Source organism: Elephantulus edwardii, unplaced genomic scaffold (genome assembly GCF_000299155.1).
Source record: "Elephantulus edwardii isolate Elephantulus edwardi_28Jun2011 unplaced genomic scaffold, EleEdw1.0 scaffold00040, whole genome shotgun sequence".
Classification (NCBI taxonomy): Eukaryota; Metazoa; Chordata; class Mammalia; order Macroscelidea; family Macroscelididae; genus Elephantulus; species Elephantulus edwardii.
Window position 1 is genome coordinate 16,135,374 of NW_006399790.1, and position 22,758 is coordinate 16,158,131.

At 34.1% G+C, this 22,758-nt stretch overlaps 1 protein-coding gene across 3 annotated transcripts in view; it reads right to left on the reverse strand.

Moving 5' to 3' along the window:
- Positions 1 to 1,628: 1,628 nt before the first annotated feature.
- Positions 1,629 to 22,758, reverse strand: part of STAG2 (stromal antigen 2) — a 155,607-nt gene continuing 134,477 nt past the window's right edge. Inside the window, exons 26-33 of one of the 3 annotated variants that reach the window (XM_006885057.1) lie at positions 21,477 to 21,625; positions 19,941 to 20,069; positions 16,600 to 16,823; positions 12,350 to 12,539; positions 12,150 to 12,260; positions 9,044 to 9,170; positions 7,523 to 7,600; positions 3,574 to 3,597 (exon numbers count right to left, since the gene is read on the reverse strand). In XM_006885057.1, the coding sequence (XP_006885119.1) occupies positions 3,574 to 3,597; positions 7,523 to 7,600; positions 9,044 to 9,170; positions 12,150 to 12,260; positions 12,350 to 12,539; positions 16,600 to 16,823; positions 19,941 to 20,069; positions 21,477 to 21,625 (1,032 nt within the window). Of the gene's footprint in view, positions 3,598 to 7,522; positions 7,601 to 9,043; positions 9,171 to 12,149; positions 12,261 to 12,349; positions 12,540 to 16,599; positions 16,824 to 19,940; positions 20,070 to 21,476; positions 21,626 to 22,758 lie in introns of all 3 variants that reach the window. The other 2 variants (XM_006885059.1, XM_006885058.1) reach the window with 2 other exon arrangements.

Here is a 22,758-nt window from a genome sequence, read left to right on the forward strand (position 1 = left end):
AGAGGTAAACCTCCTTTGGATTAGCAGTTCAACTCCCTAAAAACTATACCACCAGAGCTCCCAAAGTATATAGTACACAATTAAAAGTGGTGGACCGGAAATGACGGATCTAATAAATTTCCCAAGTTTCCTCATAACCAAAGATCTCATAGAATAACTGGCTCAATTTTCTTTTGCTCAATCTGGCTAACAGAATCATTTATCTGACCTGAAATTTGTCCCTATGAATATGTACATGTTCTCGGTGGCAGAATATTGAAAATGTCTCTTGTGGGTTTATATTCCTTTCCCAGTTTCCTAACTTTTAATCGTTTGTCTTGACTGACTCAGATTTCATTTGTATCCTCTGTACAAAGTCAACTGTGTTTAACAGTGCAAGGATCATGGGTTGTTGTTTTTTTCCACACCATTCAATTCTATAGCCAGCTGGGCCCTTTAAGTATGCTCCAATTCGTCACCATGGTATAATGACCAATGTGCCATTTTATCTCTATATATCACCATCTATGTTATCCTTTCGCTTCAGACAGTTTCCAATGCTTCTCAGTACTTGATGTCATATTAATAGGTTTAGTGGCTAATGCAACCAGACTGCCGGGGCTTAAATGCCAACACTATTACTCAGTGCCCATAAAACATTGCCAAACATTTTCTCTGTACCTCATTTTTTTTCTCACCTCCCTCTGATTTGTTAAGACAGGGAAAGCAACATGTTCACATACTGTCATGTGGCTTCGTGAGTTATTACATATAAACCACTTAAAACATTGCTTAGCTATGAATTATCAGTATATTGTTTTGCATCACTAATGGTAGAGGAAGTGCCTTACATGACCAGCACTATCAAATATTCTAATGTTACACTAACTTGAATCATTTGGATTACAATATAATCATTAGGAATAAAAAACCACAAGTCTTCAAAGAATTAGGAAGTTCTTTCAATTGTTAGTTTTCATCTATCTCTGCCCCTTCAACCTATCTAAAGCAGGCTTTATACATACACTCAACTAATTTAACTTGATTAGTTGCTACAATGTAGGGAGTTCTAGTAGCCTAGTGCTAACAAACTGTGCTGCAATCCCAAAGGCTTGAGATTCTAATCCACGAGATGCTCTGTGAAAGAAGGATCAGCAAACTCCTCTCATATGAGATATTGCTTCTGAAAACCTGCTGTGGGTCAGCTGTGGGTCGGTTTCAACTCAACAGCACACAACAATAACTCACTAAACCCTACTAATTTCCTGCATGGCACTTATTCACAAGTTTCATTATTTCTTATAATTTCTCCACTAGATCTATGAGGGAAGGATTTTGCCTGTTTTATTCACTGTTAGATTTCTAATACATGCTTTGCACATAGTTAAGCACTTAATGTATCCTAAATGAACAATGTAGGCATTTGAAAATATTTAACTGTTAACAGATAATGAAATAATGGTTGCATATTTCTATGCCATTAATAATTAACCATTAAATTAATAACTTGATTAGAAACTTAGTCTGTTTTAAAATGTATGACTTGCTAAAAAAAGTGAATTTCTATCAATTATTCTAACTCACATAGGTTAGAGACATAATTATAGCCATCATATCTCCTCTCTATGGTTAAATGGTTAATTTTAAAAAAACCATTTGTAGCCACATTCTCACTTCAATTAAAAAATAAAGCATACAACATATTGTAGGTTTATTTTTATTCAAAAAGTTACTGTCTCAAGACATAAATACAAATCAGAAAACAGTACAATTAGGACAATAGAATGTGGAGGACAACAGGTTAGAGTAATATATAAAACATTTTTTAGCTGGTTGAAAACAAAGCTGTAAGAACTGCTTTCACAAAGAAGTACTCCTTTCAAGAGTGAGAAAAAAAAATCAACTTAGGTTTAAAATCATATATACAGTCCTCTCAGCAGTTCTAGTAAATGCAGTGGTGTGAAAAACATACGCAATACTTTTGCACATAATTATTTGTTGGTGGAAAATTTGTTAGATAGGTCTGGTTCCATTTGTTATTAACCATGACAATAAAATAATTGTATCAATGATATTTTTAACTAACCTATGGTTTTTGGCTACCACAGCCCAATGCTTGATTTCTGAATCTAAAAACTGGAAGCCTTTTGATATTCACCCATTTGAAGATATTCTTGTATTGCAAGCATATTAAGGCATGGAATGATTAAAATAATATACCTCAAGAACTGAGAGACGACTGACAAAAGATAGATACACATGTAATATAAGTTAATATTTTGTTTTAAACGATGTCTCTAGCTGCCTAAGCCTCGCAAAATGAGTTGATGTCAAAATGGCAAGTAGCCACTTTCTGTTTTAAACTAATTTATTTGTGAAAGGACATAAAATGAAGTTTAAAGCTTAGCTTTCAAAGAATATTATGGGTTATGAATTCTATTATCCCATCTAATTTACATACAGAGGAAATGTACTGTAACCTGTTAGAAGTCTCTTTAACCTGAAGACTGCTTGCAAAGACAGATAGATAAAACAATATAAAATACAAATTTAAAAATCATTTTAAAGCATGAACATTCATGCTTTTCTATTTTAAACATTGTTAAACTTTCAATATATTTCTGAAACCTCATAATTTTAAGTTGGAATTTAAAAGTAAGAAAAAACTAAACAAACTGCGCAATTATAAAATCAGCACCAATTTATATATATATATAATTTTATTTAAAATTTAGATCCCTATTCCCACACTCTAATAAGCTGTATAATTTTTGTTTAGAATTTTCTGCAAACATACTACAATAAGCTTCTTTTATTTGGAGACAAAATACAGTGGCACTACTGGAAGGAATATCACAACATTACATTTTTATCTTAAAAGACAAGCAAACTTTCAGGGTCGATAATGGGATAAGCATGTTTGAGACTGGTTACCTTCTGGCAGTTCACTGCAATCTGGATATTTCTGAAAAGTATAGAGAAGCTCTTGAATTTTAAAAATATCTTAAAATACATTTTAGATGAAAAAATTGTAAAAGTTCTGCTTATAAGTTTACTTTTCTCCACAATTACAATATTTAAAACAAAGCTTCATTGATTGGTGTTTTTAAGCATTTAAATTTAGAATGCTAAAAACAATTCTATCCTATGACTTCAGGGTGAGGGGAATAAATTCTTAACTTTATTTCTTGGATGTAAACAGAAATCCAGCAGAGGTCATCATTATTTAGTACACCCAGTAAATAAATGTGAGAGGATTCATATCTGTACCAAATACCTCTTCAGATTGTTATATTTTTTAAAAAAGCATGAAATAATTGATTCAAAAGCCAACTAACAGCGCATAAATAAAATATTTACTTTCTAAGAAAAACGGTAGCTTATCATCAAATTGTTTACTTGTCCTTTACTTTTATTTTTTTCCAGGCAAACAAAACTGCCCCTCAATGCACTTGATCTTGGTAAGCATAAGCATGTCATATTCTCCTTAGAGAAAAATCTGTACAGAATTTCACTGTATCTACCACACTTATTTTAAAATTTCCTCTTCCACTTAGAAAATGACTTCACCACAGATTTAATTGTGTACTGGTATTAAAACATTGATACCCCAAGAACCTATTGAGAGAAAAGAGAAAAAAAAATCTTGTTACAACAGGCATGAATTTCTTTGCAAAATTTATCAGTTAATAACACACTAAAAACATTTAATACTTGCCAATATTAAACTTCTAAAAAGAAACTGGTTATTCAATAAATCAGTGAAATTAAAACTAAATGGAATGTTACTTACCTTACAAATACAACTGAGTAAAGGTTTCTACATAGTTTAAGAGAAGAGACTATGTCTTATTTAGGTCTATACATACCCCTAATGTTCAGGTGATGTCCCACACAGAAGCATTCAACATTCAGATGTATTTCAAATGAATGTGCTTCGTGACATATACTTATTGAAAGTTTAAGAAAGCCTTGTAAACTGTGCCATTTTTTAAAAAGCATGTGAATATGCAATTCAAAAATCTCCAAGATTATACAAGTATGCAGAAAACAAAAGATTCCTTTAGAAAATCTGCCTTGAGTGAATGAACCATACATTATTATTTTTTTTTAAATATTTTATTATATGTGTACCGTCAAATCTGATCAGACTGGTACAGGATGAACCATACATTTTAAGAAATCAAGAGAAAAGCTGGAAAAACTGACTTACATTTATGTCTCCTTATATTTTCTAGTTAAGAAAACAATGTTAGGTAAAATTTTATCACTAACTAGAAGTAAAAGCAGAAGATGGAGTAACTAAATGGTTCACTAAATAAGAATATATTTTCAGCTGTATACACTAAAAGTATATTAAACTGTTAGTGAAAAATCCTAGTACATATAAATGAAATACATTTTAAAATACTATAATGAGAGAATAAGAAATGATATTTGGATTTAAGTTTTAATTTAAGAAAAATTAAGTAACTCACAAATTATTCTGATATGTGGGGGAAATTGTGTATTTTCAGATAAAGCAGTGAATACCTGACTGCAGTTTCTCTGAGATATATTATCAAGTGCAGTGGCAGGGATACCTCATATTTCATACCTGTCACCAACCATAACCACCATTAATATGCTCCCTGTCTTACACCAATCTCCCGCAAAAGTCTCAGGGTTCTCTTTTATTACTAGAATCTGATTTTGGGTGGCTAGAATATTTCCATTCCAGAGTCCAAGGTAATGTTTAATGGTCCTCAATACTCAATAAATCTCAATTAAGGAAAGTTGATGATTTATTGGAGGACAAAATCTTAATTAACAATTCTTTGTATAAAGTATTTTAGAAGACAAGTTCTTCTTCCCCAAAGGACCTGATGAAAAACCATCTGAAAGTATTTTATTGTTTGAACACAGACTGGTTATAACTATGTTCTTTCAACAGAACATTAAGTGTCATTATTGACCTTCTTGCTGTTTTCACTGTTGTGTGCTGTCAAGTCAGAACCAACTCATAGCTGATCCTCCAGTAGGTTTTCAAAAGCCATTAATCACACAGGAGGAGACTCTCCATCCCACAATGGAGTCAATCAATTTTGTTTCCAGATATAAAAGCAACTACCCAGAACTGATCTGCTCAGTTTTTATTATTACCACATCTGAACAACGTGAATATCACGCTGCAGAAAATGTATGTGGGCTTTGTATCCTCACAACATCAAGTATTTACACTATAATGCTTTGCTTTACTTCACTTAGAGAATCTTTTAACTGGGCATAAAAATATCTACATTCCTATTATTTTTATGATTTACTGATTGATTATACAAAAGATTAAAACAAGTGTATATTATTGCAAAAACGAAAAAAATTTTACTTTTTAAAAAATTTCCATCATTCCATTTACTTCTTAAAATTACTGTGATTCAGATACAGGTTAAAAAGAAACTAATATCAACCACTAAAAAATACGGTGAAATCGACTTCTAAAAATAACTGAACCTTTAAAGATTACCAAGTACTCAGTTATATAACATTAGGCTGCTGCCATCATGTGGTCATAGTATAAAACTACAGATATAGGTACATGTGTTCATCTTAGCCGAAACTGATACTCTCAAAATCAGAATAAAGAAGTCTCTTAGGTCCTAAGATATTGTGTAAACCAAAGAATGCCACAACATCATTCTCAATAATCACAAATAGTTGTTAGGGCTCTATCTTTGGCCTCACTGTGATTGTATCTGAATATTGGTCAAAACCAAGCATACATTGCTTACATACATACGCTGCTTATTTCAATACTCTAAAGAAAGAACATCTTTTTATAATTCTAGTAAGTGACCAGGCAAACAAATTCTTCTGACTAGATTACCATGTTAAAAAAATGAGTTTTACTACTCGTATCAATTCTACTACAGTTGATAATTTTTAATTCTAATTTAATTTTTCTTAAGTATTTTCCAAATAAGGTCCGATTGCAGTTTTAGGAAGTGAAATATAACCTTGAAGATTTTTAAAGCAAAAGGAACTGAGATCAAGTCACAGCTCTGACACTATTCGTGTAACTCTGAGCAAGTGACCAAAATGAACTCAGTCACTGTTAGCCTGGGTGTAAAAAGTAAGACTCTCTCTCCATTTCTTTCCCAGGGATTTCAGAGGGTTCAAAATAATTAATCTTGTCTAGTACAGGGTTGTCAGGCAGCACAAGATCTCAAATACTAACTTCCATAACTACGAAGCAACAGAGTTACGAATTTCATAAAGCCAAGAGAGAGACAACCAATCTTGGTTTGTTGTTTTGTTTTGTTTTTAGAACCAATCATTTTAATACCAACATCCAGCCGAATAAATTGAGTGAATGCATTTCAGCCTTCTAGCTCTTTTACCCTTCATCATAATCACTGCCTTAATAAATTGAGAGGATACATACACCCATGAAAACTAACAAATAAACCCATGCACTTCAATATAAATGTAAAACTCCAGACTGATAGGTAGGAGTTAACTATGATTTAAAGAACCAATATTCAACTCTATCTACAGAAGCATTGATAGCATTTGTTAGTAATGCAGACTCTTCTAACTGCTTGTTCAAAAATTCTAATATCTGCTCTTCTATGAAACTCTTTCCTTTGGGAAAAATACCTGTCTTTTAATAATACGTTAGTGTTAGTTCATCAAAATATTTCCAAGAGCTATCTGAAAACAGATTATGAGGTGGGCAAAACCAAGAAGGAAATGGCAGAAATTGGGAAACAAAAGAATGGGACAATGGCCAGTTGAGGGAGGTGTTGGAGGAGGAAGATAAATGAATGGACACTAAAAAGTGAGGTGGGAGATTGTGTGAATGATTTATTCACATAACAAAGAAAACTAAACACCTACTATGCTAGGCAGTACTCCCGATGAGTAAGATTGTTGTCCCTGCTTGGAAGAGTTCACATGGACCTGGACACATGTAATATCCTATCTCATTATACCAGTCAGGTGAAAGTCCATGCAAAGTATTATGGGAATAGAGAATAAAGTATTTATCTAAAGAACACAACAAAACTCCACAGGTAATGTCAGAGTTGAGTATTAAAAGAGTTCACTAGGAGGAAAAAGAAAGGGGCATTCCTGGCAGGAAGAAAAGCTTATACAAAATCAGATTAATGAAAACACAGTTTGAGCAATTACAAAATTTGGTATGGCTAGAGTGCAAGACACATATAAGGACAAGGTCAAGGTTAAGGTGGCAATGGAGCTAGATCACAAAAGGCTTTATTCGCCAGGCTAAGGAGCTAGATATCCCCCCCTCTAAGCAATCTGTCAGTGGGCAACTCAAATCTATATATATAAAAAGTCTAAATACCATGATATAAATCAAAGATACTTTTAATCTGTCACTACCACTGCAGGATTCCTCCCCCACCATCAAAATCCTGCTTGTTTCTTTTCCTGAAGTCCAATTGTTTTCATCTATGTGCTGTCCCAGCTCTTTAACCTCAAACTTAGGGATTGCCTATCCTTTTGATTTTGCAATCCTGGGGTACACTTAAATTAAACCTACTGATTCATCCATAATGGAAGCTGGATCAAAGAAATCAGGCTTCAGTTCTGTTCTTTCTCGTCGGTTCTTTGATGGTGGCTACAGGGGGATGGGGGAAAGAAAAAGAGCTCACATTTGCCACGCATAGAAACCAGATATGAACAGAAAACATTCAAATTACTTATCATTAATATTTGCATTCACATGATCTATGTCATTACAAGTGTAACGTTTATAATATCTTAAATATTGTACTCAAGCTATAAAATACTTCTCTCAAAGAAGAAAAGCAATTTATTCAGGAAAAATTGTTCTGAAAGACAGTAACTATAAATTTCTTTTTGTTTTGTTGTCTTAATGTGTCTTGATGAAATCTTCATTTATTCTACAGATACCAAATTGTACTAGAGATACACCATGATATACTGAAAAGCAGAGTCAGAAGAAACAGCTTTATAGCCTTACTGCATACTGGTTTTGTCTCCACATATAAGATAAGGCCTATGCATCAATATGCTTAATCTACCATACAAAGTTGAATGAGATGTGTGGCAAAATTAAGTATGTGGGAGCACTCTGTATGCTATCAAAACTTAACCATGAATATTATGATTTATTAGTAAAAATATTCTCACTTCTTCCAGAGTTAAAGTGATTTTATTATTTGATATGGAATTGTGTCCAAATAAGAGTATAATATGAAGCTAATAATGTAGCATTTTAATAATGATAAAGAGGAAAAATAGAAAGGGATTGATGATTAGTGTATTATCCAATGAAATCCATAAGTAAATATATACTATTGAATATAATTTATTTTCAGTTTATATATAGTTTAAATCTATTCTAAAATTAATCTTGAAGATAAGAATTGGATAATCGATCACCTTTACCTAAGACTTAATGCACATATCGATACTCAAGTTCTCAATACTTTCTAGATATTTTCCATCTTTTCTTTCCCCAGATTTCTTTTTTCATAGAAAGTACTTCTGGCCTAATGAGTAGGGCATGCACTGCTAACCTAATGGTTATGTCTCTCCAGCAGTTCAAATCCACCAGCAATTCTATGGAGAAAGATGGGCAATCTCCTTCTATGCAATTTACTGACTCTGAAAACCCATTGGAGGGTCAGCTATAAACTGTTTCTCACTCCATAGCAACGAGTTTGATGGTTTTTTTTTTAAAAAAAAATAATAGTAAGACTGCTGTTGTTACTGTAGGTGCCACTGAGCTGTCATGACTCACAGTGACCCAATGAACAATGGATCAGAACCTCTATCCTCTGCCATCCCCACTATCTCTGATACACTTGAGCCTATTTTACTAGTCACTGCATCAACCCATCATGCTGAGGGTCATCTTCTCTTTTGCTGACCATTCCAAGCACAATGTACCTTTCCAAAGACTGGTCCCTTCTAATAAAATGCCCAAAATATATGAAATGTCACTTTCCCATGCATGCCCTTAAGGAGTACCCTGGTCTCAAAACTTTCAAATGATCTAAAATGAGAATCTTCGAGACATCATTAAGTTTCTTACCAAGTCTATATCCATGGTATCAAAATCCATTCCCTCATTAAGATCCTCAATCCTCCCTTCTGAGGACATCATAACATCTTCAACAATTGGCTCTTCATCATCTTCCATTAGGCTTGTACCACGCCGACTAGAGAAATACAAAAAAAGATTATGATCTCATCTAATGTGGTGGCTATTTAATATACTGGCAGCAACTATGTGACTCTATATTCAATTGTAATGGAAAATGATGGAATTAAAGGTCAGGGATAATGATTAGGCATTGATTATGTCATCAATGATGTCAAACCCCAATGTTCCCTTATCTAAAAATTGTTTATGTTTGTCCTCTATTATTATTATTTCAAGATATTCAGTTGATAGTTCTGATATCCCATACACAAGTTCAATGAGAAATTCCCACATGGGAACACACAAGATACCTCAAATCCTTTTTGAAAGTAGGCAGGGTACAAATTAATAAACAAACATAAAACAGAGACCAAATAAAGTAACAATCTCAATCAATAGACATATATTCAATCGATATAAAATGCTAATTTCACCCATTTATAGGTACCTAATAATTATTAAGCACTTATTCATTCAATGCCTACTACATGCCGGTGTATACATGTCCTATGGATGAAGAGCGGGGGAATAAGATGACTAAGATATGGTCACTGCCCACAAGGAGCTCACAATCTACTATGAAAAACAAGTAAACAATTATGATAAAATGTGATAAATATTGCAATCAAGGTATATATGCATCAAGTGCTAGTTATTAGAATAGACCAAAAGAAAAACCTCTGCTTTAGAAAGAATTGAGTGCTATTTATGCTGGATTGTGTGTTCTATGAAACTAAAAACTGTGACATATATGGGGAAGTAAAAAAAAAAAAGACCCATATCATATAAATTAAGATCTTTATCACATAAGTTAGAGAAACAACTCAAGTTCACAAAGTGGTCCACATCACAATAAAAAGGTCAACATATAATAATGACATTTAAGTGTAATTAGTTTACAGCTTTTGACATTATTTTTCTTCCTCATCTAAAAACAACAAAATTTATCACTTCCTGAAAGCTTAGAATTTAAGTGATATTATGCTGGGTCTTAAAAGATAGAAAACAAAACAAAAAAGTAGAAAACCATGATGTCTCATCTTTTAATTAAGCAGCTTTTAGAGGGGGAAAAACAAGTATTTTTACTATAACCTTGATTTTCTAAAAGTCCTAGACAAGAAAAGATAATTTTACTGTATTTGACAGCAGCAATTGTTCAGGCAAAGTATGTGCTATATGGACCACATTTATAAAAAAACCTATAAATCCATTCTCTATTTTATTGGTAAGAAGAGAAAGAGCTATTTGATATAAACTGCTGGAGGAAGAGTGTGGGAAACAGAGATAACTAGGGCAAACACCATTACAGAAAACTTTCTGTAGAACAAAAAGTACCAAGCAATTGATGGATTATGGTATAAATTACAAAAGAATCTCTATAGTTGCCTAGGGAAGTTTACATCTAATTGAGAATTTAAAAACATTGTAAACAAAATTGTAATGAAAAATAGTTCTGTGTAATGAGATGCTGTGGAGGAGAACCTTGTGAACTGGTAGAAAACTTCCAAGGGAGAGATACAAACTGGTATTTGGATAGAAGCTAAGAGAAAGTAGTCATAGAATTCAATATAAACTATGATTGCATATTAAGAGGAATGTGTTCACATATACTACAAAAAGAGGGAAAAATGGTATCACAGATGAAGACTATGCTAGTCAAGTTAGAATATAGACATGTAATAGAGAATACTTTTTCTTGACATTCTTAAAATAAATATAGGCTTATCTACTACTACTCGTGGTAAATGAGAAGTTCTGATATTAAAATAAGTGAAATGTTCATATATACGAATGTGTGTGCGCGTGAGCGCATGTACATGTAAGGGCAACGTTGGTATCTTTTTATATTAAAACAGCTATCATATTACAAATTCAAATATTACAAAATTTAAAAAATTAAAAGCACACCTTACCCTTTATACCAAGACTTTCAAACCATTATCTAAAGGCTGACTATCCATCACTTTTTTAAGAGCTAATGAAAATTTCAGAAAGACTTTTAAATTTCTCATATAGATTCCAATAAAATGAAAATACTTAAAATTTAAACTACAAATTTTAAAAATACTTATACGTTAAACTACAAAGCATTGAACACTCCACCAGTCAACGGACATTGCCTAAGCACTTCTTATATGCCAAGCACTGACAGGCAATGAATGTAGTCCCTGCCCTTGAGGAGCTCACAGTCTAGAGAAATGCACAAACTCAGAAATAAATGCTTAAAATACAACATGGTAAGTGCTGTAAAAAATTATGAATATACAAAGTGTTATGGGAGCGTAGATGACTGCAGCTTCACAGAAGGTGACACCTGAGCTTGTTCTTTCCCAATGATTTTATCAGTTGCCAAGAAATGAGTTATGACACTAAAATGTGGGTGGGAGGTCATATTTTGAAGGGTCTTGCATGCCATGAACTAAAGAATTTGGACTTTATCCTGTGCGGGCAATGGGAAGCCATGGAGAGACTTAAATAGAAGAGTTACAAGATCAAATTTTTATTCTAAAATAATTCTTAATGGCACGTGTGAACGATGAAGTGGTGGTGGTGGTGGTGGTGGTGGGGGGAAGTGGTAGGAGGGGAAGAGAGTTTGGTGAGGAATAAATAAATGGGGAATTTAATGAAAACCAGTTAGGAAGCTAATAAAATAGTTCAGGTGAGCAATGAGGGCCTGAACTAATGAAGGGACATAATTAAGATATAACAAAACTGGATTTTTGGCTATTTAATTCTGTGTACCAAAATAAACAAGGATTTATATTTTAACTTTTCCAACAGATCAACCTAGGGTTGGTCCTTTAACTAACTAGTTAATAGTGAACTTAAAAGATTTTTTTTCTTCTGTTGGAAAGATCAATTTTTAGTTCCTTGATTATTTCAGCTTAGTTACTCTAGAGAGTTTGCTGAAATATTTAGATAAGGCACACATTAAGATATGTTAAAATAAATTAGTGAACTTCCTAGACTCAGACAATAAGGCACTCTCACTTACATGGCATGCTGAAGATTAGTTCGCAGTTTAACATAGCTCATTGCTGCTCTCTCCTGCTGTTGCCTTGCTTCCTCTTGTTGTCTTTGAGCTAACATCCATGTTACCTGCGTGCTTCAAGGAGAATTTTATTCCTCTTTTAACTTAACTTTTTCTATGTAATTAACAAAGTCATAGTACAGAAAATGATCAAATGCACTTACTTATAATCAAGAGGAGTTTGATGATGCTCAGTCTGCATCGGATAAACACTCATGAAGCTATCCTCAGGTCGTAATCTTTTGGGCTCTCTCATAATGGTTGAGGTGAGTTGTGGTGTCTGCATCATAACTGGGGTGTGCAGTGTTTGTTCTCTGCTTAACCACATACTATCACTACTACTACTTTCTTCAGCTGAAAAAGAAACAATCAGCAAGCGAATTTCAGGTACAAATTTTGTGTAATTAGAGATCAAACATAAAACAGTTCTGGTCAACAAGCATCTAGTTGTATTTCACATGGCAGTGCCAGCATCAGGCGAGAACAACGGTACATTAGATGTAGTCTTTCTCTACCCTTAAAGTCTACTTGTGGCGGGAAAGCAAAACAAAGCCGCATGTTAAACGCTAGAAAAAAGGCAAGCACAAACAGAATGGATGGCATGAAATTAGAGAAACTGGAACAAAGAAGATCTCGGGTAGGCTTTGAAGAGTTTTCTAGGCATTGGCGGACTGGGAAGAATAAGCAAAAAGAATATAACGTGTGAACAATACTAACCGGAATATACTAACTTACAAATATTCATTTTTAACCTATTAAAATGACAATTTCATCCAGCACAAACTAATAGTTTGCGACTTTTGGACTATAAAGACGAAAAACAAATCCACCAACTCATAGCTGACCCTCCAGTGCGTTTCCCAAGGCTAAAAACCACACAGGAGGAGATTACCTATCTTTCTCTCTCCAACCTACTATCTGAATTGCCAGATAAGTGCTGTATTTTGGTTGGTGGCACAACTCCTTACCAGGGCTCTCTTAAAGACTGAAAAACTGCAGAAAAAGATAAGGCTGCACAATAATGATTTTGTGGAAAGACTTGCAGGCTATGTTACTAAAACCTTTATGGATGGGAAGTAATGTAGTGAGTAATATCTTTTAGTCACAGTATGTTGTGGCAGTGTGAACAGGGACTTAAGACTTGTGAGCAAAGTGGCCAATTAATGGCTATTTATCTCAGGTGAGTAAGAACTGGTAATATGAAGGGAGACAATGGTAAAGTGGTTCTCTAAGATGAAGGCATCTGATTTTTTGCTGCTGTTGTTGTGTACTGTAGAGTCGGAACCGACCCATAGCTGACCCTCTGGTGGGTTTTCAGAGGCAGTTAATCGCACGGGAGGAGACTGCCCATCCTTCTCCCACTGAGCAGGTGGTGGCCTCGAATTGTGTGCCTTCAGGATTGCAGCACAGCTTCTTGACACTAGGCCACCAGAGCTCCCTAACAATAATTCCAAGAGTCAATAAATTCATATGCACATAAAGCACTGGACCAAAAAAAGACTTTCACATGCACAAACATGACTTGTCCCCAAATGTTTGAACTTGCTACTATGATTAGGAGAAGATGAATTTGTATTCCAGTGTTACTGACCCAAACAACTTAGATATGCAGCTATTAATTTGTAGGGCTTTCCCAAAAAACCTAGAGGCTCTGGTGGCATAGTGTATCAGGTTGCTAACCAGAAACTACCAGTGCGCCATGGGAGAAGGATGCTCACGTTTGTCCAGCCTCAGACACCTGATGGAGGGTTGCTCTGAATCAAAGGCAACTCTATGGTAATGGGCTTGGTTTGGGATTTCTTCAAACATTTGAGGGAATTGATTCTTTCTGTAAAAATGGAACTACCTGGTTTGATAAGCTATCTTTATAATCCTTATAAATACTAATTCATAAAGAAAGGATTTAATAGAGCATAAATTTGCAACTATTAAAAATTTATTCAGATGAGAAAAATGAAGGTAACTACACATTTTAAACTGTTTTTTTCTCTTAAAATTTAGTGATCTCCAGCGAGCTCTGGTGGCCTAGTGGCAAGAAGGTGTACTGCAATCCCAGAGGTGCACAGTTCAAATCCACCAGATGCTTTGCTGGAGAAGGAGGAACAGTCTCCTCCTGTACCAGTCAGATCTGAATTGACGGTACACAAATGCACAAAAAATAAAATTTAAAAAAAAAATTTTTTTTTAAATTTAGTGATCTCCAAAAAACATCCTTCAGTTTTATGACTTTGAATATTTTAAAGAAATAGAGAACTTCTTTCCATTTTTTACAAACTACCAGCTCTATCTCAACTTTTATAGGAATATTATCAATTATTTTTTAATTGACAAGATGGTAAAACTGTAAGAACAAAAATCAGAAATTATTTAAATTTTAAGTATAGAATCAATGCTTTTACGTTATTAGACAAAGATACTAAATAAAAGCTCTTAATACAATATAGCCTTGACAATGAATTGTGGCGGATGTGGCAATTTTTTGATTGGAGTGAAAAATTTATAAAACAGATTGGTCTTTCTCAACCATTTATACATATTTTATAACACTAACATACAAGGTAGTGGCACTCATGTCCACTAATCCTTCTATTCTACAACTTCCTGCCTTCAGAGATTTATCCTTGGAGAAATGCTTCTCTTTTGATTTTATATGATGAAATATCTAAGTGATATTATGTTGACTGAGAAATGAGTCTTTTAGAAAAGGACACATATAAGAGCATTATTATAAAAAGCTAAAGAAAGGTTTACATGGGAAGAGAATCATTCTTAGATGGTTACCAGGGAGGAAGAGGGAAGCAAAAAAAATTAGTAAATAGACAATAGATACGTATTAAGGTAGATAAAAGGAAAGACATACAATAAGGGGATGATCCGCACAGTATCACTAAAGAAAGGGAAGACACAGAGAGATATAAAAGAAATACTATCAACAGCACATAGACGGGCAGACAGGCAAGATGAACAGCTACTAAAGGGAAAAAACCCCCCTCGCTGCTGTCAAGTTGAAACTGACTCAAAGTTGACTCTCCAGTGGGGTTTTAGAAGCTGTAACTGGCATGGGAGGAGACTGGCCATCTTTCTCCAGCAAAGCAGCTAGTGGATTTGAATCCCAGAGAGGTTGTGTACTGTCTTAGGATTAGCAACACAACTCCCTACAGCCTATACCACTAGAACTTCCTCTTGACATTAGTATACGTTGTAAATACATTCTTGTATACAGCAGAACCAACAGGGGGCAATGTACTACCATGAGGGAATGAGTTGTTGGTGCCAGAGCCTTGAGACCAGAGTCGTGCTGTACATTAAAAGTAAATGGTATAATATAGTTCACAAAGACAATGTTTCACATTCTACTTTCATGAAGCAATTTAAAGATATGGTCCCCAAATTCCTTAACTAGCCTCTGTTTTTAAGGTGGAGGGTACTATGTTCCCTCCTCATGAATCTGGGCTCTAAAACCATTTGACCAATAGAATGTGGCAGAAGTCACACTATGCCAGTTTCTGTGCTCAGACTTTAGGAAACTGGCAGCTTCCACTTCCTCTCGCTTGGGACACTTGCTCTTGGAACTCAGCCACATACTGTGAGGAAGGCAAGCAGCCACATGGAAAGGGCACGTGTAGGTGTTTTGGCAGACAGCCCAGCTGAGGTCTCAGCTGACAGCATGCATCAACCATGTAAGTGAAGACGTTTCCAAAGATTCCAGCCCCAGCCTTTGAGATGTCTTATCCGAGGCACCTGATAGCATGGAGCTAGCTGTCCATGTGATGCCCTGAGTTTTAGAGTAGTTTATTCCTCAGAAATAATAGCAAACAAATCTTGACAACCATGCTAATGTGTTTAAAGGCTGGTAAGAAAATGAAAGTTTCCAGCTCCATTCTGAAGCAAGTCTAGTTAGGTGTCTTAGAGCTTCAAGTATCATAATGCATTCATATAGATCTGTGCATTTTGTAGTTCTTCATGATTAATGACCTCTACATAAAAGCTCAAAACTTGTATCCTTTCGGAATCTGTTGCTATACTTAAGCTAGATGATCTCACATAAGAAACAAATAGCCTCATAATACTGAGTCTATATGCCTAAGCATATAGTGTAGCATGGTGATCAAACACACAGATGCTCCAGTAAGACTACCAAGCCTTGATAGTTAACAACTGTGTGACCTTGGGTAAATTACCAAGTCTCTCAGTACTTAAATGTTTCCATCTAAAAAACTGAGGATGTACCATACAGAGTTCTGAGAGCCAAGTTCATGCATATAAAATGCTTAAAGCAGTACATTTACAAACAAAACAACATATTGTGGAAGAAATTACTAAACAACCCAAAGACAAAGTAAGAGAAATCACAATGGCAATTCAGTTGGTAAACATTAGGGACAAACATAATGAAAATAAACTCTGTGCTTACTCAATGCAAGCTGCATGCCCTCAACTACTTTCCGTTTTCCTGTTGATGGTTTTGATTTTTTACTCCGTACAGTTGATCCTCGACTGCTGATTCCACTTATAACTGACATGGTATCATCATCACCACCAGCTAGTAAAGAATTCCGGTAAGACATCAGTGGAAGCCACACATCTTCTCTTCGGAGTGACATCTGAAAGGTCATGAACTTTTCCAAGTAAACATACCTTAAAAAGAAATAGAAACCATTGAACACGCTATCATATATAAAACTGTCACTATTATTATTGTTTTAATTTCAGTTATATTAAGGCATAAAAATCTTAAAGGAAATTTAGCTATTTCTTTAGAATTAAACAAAAAAAAGCAAAAAAAATTGAGTAGTAAAACAGAATAGTAATTGATAGCCTATATATTTTCTCTTAAAAGTACACAATGAAAATGGAGGTTGTTAGTGGTTCTGTTTTCTAAAACACAGATACCTCAGAACAAAATTGAATCATATTTTGGGAAATAGCACTGGTTTTGAACTCAAACTTATCTTGAGTGCTACTCCCAGTTCTACCAACTGCTAGTTGTGTGAGAGAGGAGTGTATTACTTGATTATATATCTCAGTGTCATGAGTATACGGTGGCACTTTTGTTCCTGCTAAGACATTCAGAACAAGGCAGGCATTTAAGCTTAATATATATTAAATGCACACCTACTATGTCCCAAAGTAGTCCTAGAAGTAAAATAAACATTGAGCTGAACTCATCAGCCACTCTACAAGAGAAAGATGAATGACTCTGCTTCCTGCTAATCATCTCTGAAACCCTGGGAATGGGGGACAAGAGGAGTTCTACTCTCTCCTGTAGGGTTGCTGTAAGTGGGAACTGACTCAGTGGCACCGGGTTTGGTGTGAACTATGTCTCATGAACAGAGTGTAGACACAAAGATGAGTAAGACAGGTTCCTTATCAGAAATCTACCCTTCGTACAAATAGCACACAGAATTTATGATTTACACTTAATTTCACAATAAAAATTCAACTAGCATTTGTGTGACTAAGTTGTGCAGGGAATTTTTTCTCTCAGGTTTTTAAAGTTCATTCCCACTTTCCTGTGAGGAAAATATTATGTTCATTTCACAGATAAGCAAAGAGAATCAGAAGATAATGTGGACTTTTGGAGTCAAACTCTGAAAATCTTAAATGACTATGCAGTATAATGATGATTTAATTCTAGGTTTATGACTATAAATTGATTAAATTACTTGGTTAAAATATTTCCAATATACAAAGAAAATAATGTATCGGCTAAATGTATAATTCAATCCAAATGTCAAACTGATTGCAATCAATTCATATTTACCAATTTGAACAATATAAATTATGAAAGATGTTTTTGTTATGAACCGTCAAGTTGGAAAGGATTCACAGCTGATCCTCCAGATTTTCAGAGGCAGTGAATTGGCTGGGAGATTTCCCATCTTTCTGCCATGGAGCAGCTGGTGGATTTGAACTGAGCACCTCTGAGTTGGCAATACAATTCCTTACCACTAAGCCAGAGGCCATATGTGTCAATTACAAAGTAAAATAGTTTTATGGTAATCAATTCTTGTTAATCATGATACACTTCAGTCACTTATTAAGTAGTCAAGAACAGTAATTCTCCAAATTCAGGCTGTAAATTGGCTATCAGTCTGACGATAAAAATGTTCTCAGTGTTAGAGAGATTTACAACTATGTTTATTTTTGTATGCTGAATGTATATTTATTAATGTCCATAAACATAGAAAATTTCTAGTTTGCTTTTTAATCCAACACTTTGTGTTTTAATTTTGTCATACTGACATGTACTTTTAAGTTATTGGCATTCTATTCTATTATCAATCTATTGACCAACTTTCTACTTGTTGTATGTTTAGGGTGTCTTCAAGGTATTAGCTATTCAAATAATGCAACAGTGAACACATACACCAGTTTATTCAGGTTTTGAGCTGTGAAAGTATTTCTGTGGTCATGTGGTAGGGAGAATCTTACCATTTACTTGGTGCTATTAGATTCCTTTGTATCTGTTTATATACTAGGTAAGAAATTGTATTTTATTGTTTTCCTTGTATTTCTGAGACTAATAATGTCTAAACATATTAAATAAAGGTATATTTGGATAAGTCTTGTGAATTAATAAACCCACATAACTCAACACAGCTATCAAGACAGACAACATAACAAAGATCCTCCAAAGGCAATCAAGAATGATTTTTATGATTAAAAAATAGTTTTGTCTACTTTAGAATTTCATATTATGTCTATGTTGTCTTAAATGTCTCCGTGGTGATATTCTCCCTTCTTTCCCTCTTGACTTTCAAAGTTACCACAAACCTTAATAAGTCATTTATTAGCTAAAAGATACTATCAATACTCTTTGAGTTATATTTATCATCTTATACCCTTTAATTTCTGAAAGCCAAGAGGGAGAGGTGCAAAGAACATTGTGGGAATTTAGCACCATTTGTTGAGCTCGCTTATAATTCATCATTTTAGAAAACAAAACCAGACAAGTACCCTATTTTAATGGTCTGAGTAATTAAAAAAATACGATACAGCAACAACCAATGAAGGTCCAGTAGCATAGTCTGTAGTAGCAAAGTGTACCACTAAACAAAAGAAAGTGGCTACTTTCCACTTTTGTCACAGCTCAAGACAGACTAACTAGGATGCTCCTTGGGGATCATCAATCTTAACTGTCTTTTTAAGTCTTTCCTACAAGTTAAGAAAGTAAGAATACAGAATACAGAAATCATTCAAGTTATACCTCTAAAGCCACATCTTTATTAGTAAGTGAAATCAGAGACTTGCTAAAATATTAAATGCTTAATAAGAAATACAGTTCTGATCTTTAAATTCTAAAATTTGTTACAGTTTTTAATGCATTAATAATGACAGTCTTATAAAGAGCAAAAATTTATTTTCTCACAAGAGGCTTTTTTTATTGTTTGCCATTTACTGGAAATTTTCTCAAGGAAATTTTATGTCTGCAGAGTAGAATGGCTTACTGTCTACAATTTTAATCCATGTGGTTTTGAGTGGAGGTAAATTAAGTATAATAACTGCTTTTGGGAGGAGCTCTAGTGCCTTGGTTGCAACGAGTTATGCTGCCAATCCAAAGGTGTATATTTTGAATCCACCAACTGCTCTGTGGGCAAAAGCTGGGTGATCTCCCCTCATGCAATTTATCCTCCATGAAATCTGTCTGACGGCCACCTATGAGGTGGTTTCGACTCTATGGTGCAAAACAATAAAATTGCTATTGAGAATTACAAATCAAAGCTAATCTGACTATTTCTGATAAATACATACACAGTTCTTTTATCTTGTCGGAGCAGTTTAGAAGAAAATTCACTCAGAATATCAAGAAATGCCAAATTTAAAGGTGGATGGCTTTCCCCTTGTGGATTAGGTTCTTTAAAAGCAAATTCAATGCCATCTCTGTAAAGAGAAAAGGATCAAAATAAAACATTTAAAGAACAATAACATATAAATTTAGAAAGTTACTAAGCAATTCTAGAGTAACTTTCAACTATTAATATTTTTAATTCTGCAAGTATTAAATGCACAGGCTAGAAAATAAAATGGCTAGAATGTGAGAGTGGGCAAATGAGTTTACATTTTGTGACAATACTACTTCATTTAAACCCAAACATAGCATACAAACACTTTATATAGTAAACTAACTCAATATTATATCATCAAAACTGCAACTAAGTAAAAACAATCCAGAAAAAACTGGAGTAAAGAAAAGCTTTAGAAATCATAATAAATTGTGATGTGAATGGAAGTTTACAAAGAAATTGGATTTTCCTTCACTCATTCATACTTGTTTGTTTTCTTCCTCCACCCCACTCAAACTGTAGAGTATGTCCAGTTCCAAAGTGTCAATTGCAATACACCTAATGGATGACTATCCATTTCAAATTGGCCCTTCTTTCATATATTTTTAAAAGTTTCATGTTTGGTAGGGGTTACCTAAAATTTTCATCCAATGTATACGAAAAGGCACAAAATAAATTTGAGATTTACAGAGCAAAGTAAAAAGGGAGAGCAAACTAAAGTTGGCAAAATTATGGGCTTAACAATCAACAAGCCAAAAAATATTTGCAGAGAAGTATTCAACACTTTTATACAATCAAGGAAGAAAGAAGAGAAAGAGACATAAATAAAGCAGAGGTTCAATGAAGGTCCAAGCAACATTGTTTCCCAAAGGCAAGAATTTTTCATACCCAATATAAAGAGGACTATTAGAAATAAATTAATAATAACTGTTGCTTTTGTTACAGTTCAAATCTGCATTCTCACTTCAAAAGTGGGGCTGATATTGTTATTTGCTTAACATAAACTCAGGTGGTTTTTCTAATTTTCGTAAGGAGAATAAAATATACAAATTAAGTCATAAAAAAATAAACAAAGAAAGTCACAGCCCAAAACAATAGAAAAGGTCATTTTACAATGGCTAGGGGATTGACCCCCTGAAGGAGTAAATTTGAGACAGAGGAAGTAAATAAACCTCAAAGATACCCCAACCTAAGCAGTTAAAGTCTGAAAAAGCTGAAAAAGGAGAACTGTGTAATGTCAAGAAATATATAATTTATAAAAGAATTTCCAGATTATTATTTTAATTAAAGCACAGGCTTTTTAAAATTAAGTCCATTTCACTCCAAACTCATTGGCTAATTAAGATATTACTATACCACATAGTTAAACTCAAGAGAATACAGCACAAACTTGTAAAGAAATCATAAAGCATCAACTTCATTATTCCAAATGAAAGGCCTAGATACACAACAAAGAAAGTAGCTGAAAAAAATTAATTAATTGAATAAAATATTAAAAGATTACTTGTGTAGCATGGCAATGGCTTCTCTGGTTTTCAACTGATCAAGTCCAAAAGTTAAAGCAAAACGTCGAGCAAGTTCTTTTATGCCACTAAATGTTGGAGATGATCTATCGAAATTATAGCCATTTTCTTGTATCATTTCATTAAAAAGCTGTTGGAATAGAAAGAAAACATCTTAAAGGGGATTTTTTTGTAACTAAGAATTATGAACCTCTGTTAGAATGCCATATTTTCTAGTAACAACACATTTGTTGTTACTGTTATGTAGCATCAAGTCGAAACTGACCCACAGTTGAATATCCAGTGGGTTTTTAAAGGCATTAACTTGCATAGGAGACTTCCCATCCTTCTCCCGCAGAGTGGCAGGTGGATGTGAACCATGTGCCTTTGGATTGGCAAGGCAGCTCTTTACTACTAGGTCAATACAACTCAACAGGTTTTAAAAGACTTAAGTTGCATAGAAGGAGACTGTCCATCAATCTCTCACAGAGCAGCTGGTCGATTCAAGTAGCTTGCCTTTGGGTTGGCAGTGGAACTCTTTATATGTTACTGGCTCAGTAAATAGGCTGCTTTTTAATTTATAAGTATTTTTTAAAAAAAATATATGGTTCACAGAGTTGCACAATTTGAAGGGTGGAGGGAGGGGGTAAGGGAAATGGGAAAGATCTGGTGGGGACCTGAAAACATGGGGTAATAGTGGGCATAATTCAATGGTAATTAATTTTAGAAAATTTAAGGGAATCATTGTAAGAAACACAATATATGTGACTTTTTTATGCAAACCAATGTAAAATAAAATTTTTTTTATACTACTAAGGGGCTCTGTTGGCCTAATGGCAAGAAGCTGTGCTGCAATCCCAAAGGTGCATGGTTCAAATCCACCAGATACTCCCCTGGAGGACGGGCAATCTCCTCCTGTGCTAGCTGAATCCGATTTGATGGCACACAATAATAACAACAAAAACAAATAGTACAAATGACAACAACTTTGGCAGCTTATACAATTAGACTACAGGTTGACATTAGACTTTAGTTTTGTTAGAATTCTTGTCTGCTGGTATTATATGGAAATTAACAGAATAGCAAGAAAAAGTATATTTTTATTTGATAACAACGCTCAGTTATTATTTACCTTATGTGATGGCTTTTCAAACCAAGAACTGTACATAAAATAAACAAAATATTTCTCAAGTACCAAATTATAATGCAATTCCTTAAAAAATAATGTCCATCACTGAATAAGAACACAGTGAAATGAGCACTCAGTGGCTAAGGGCTTAAAAC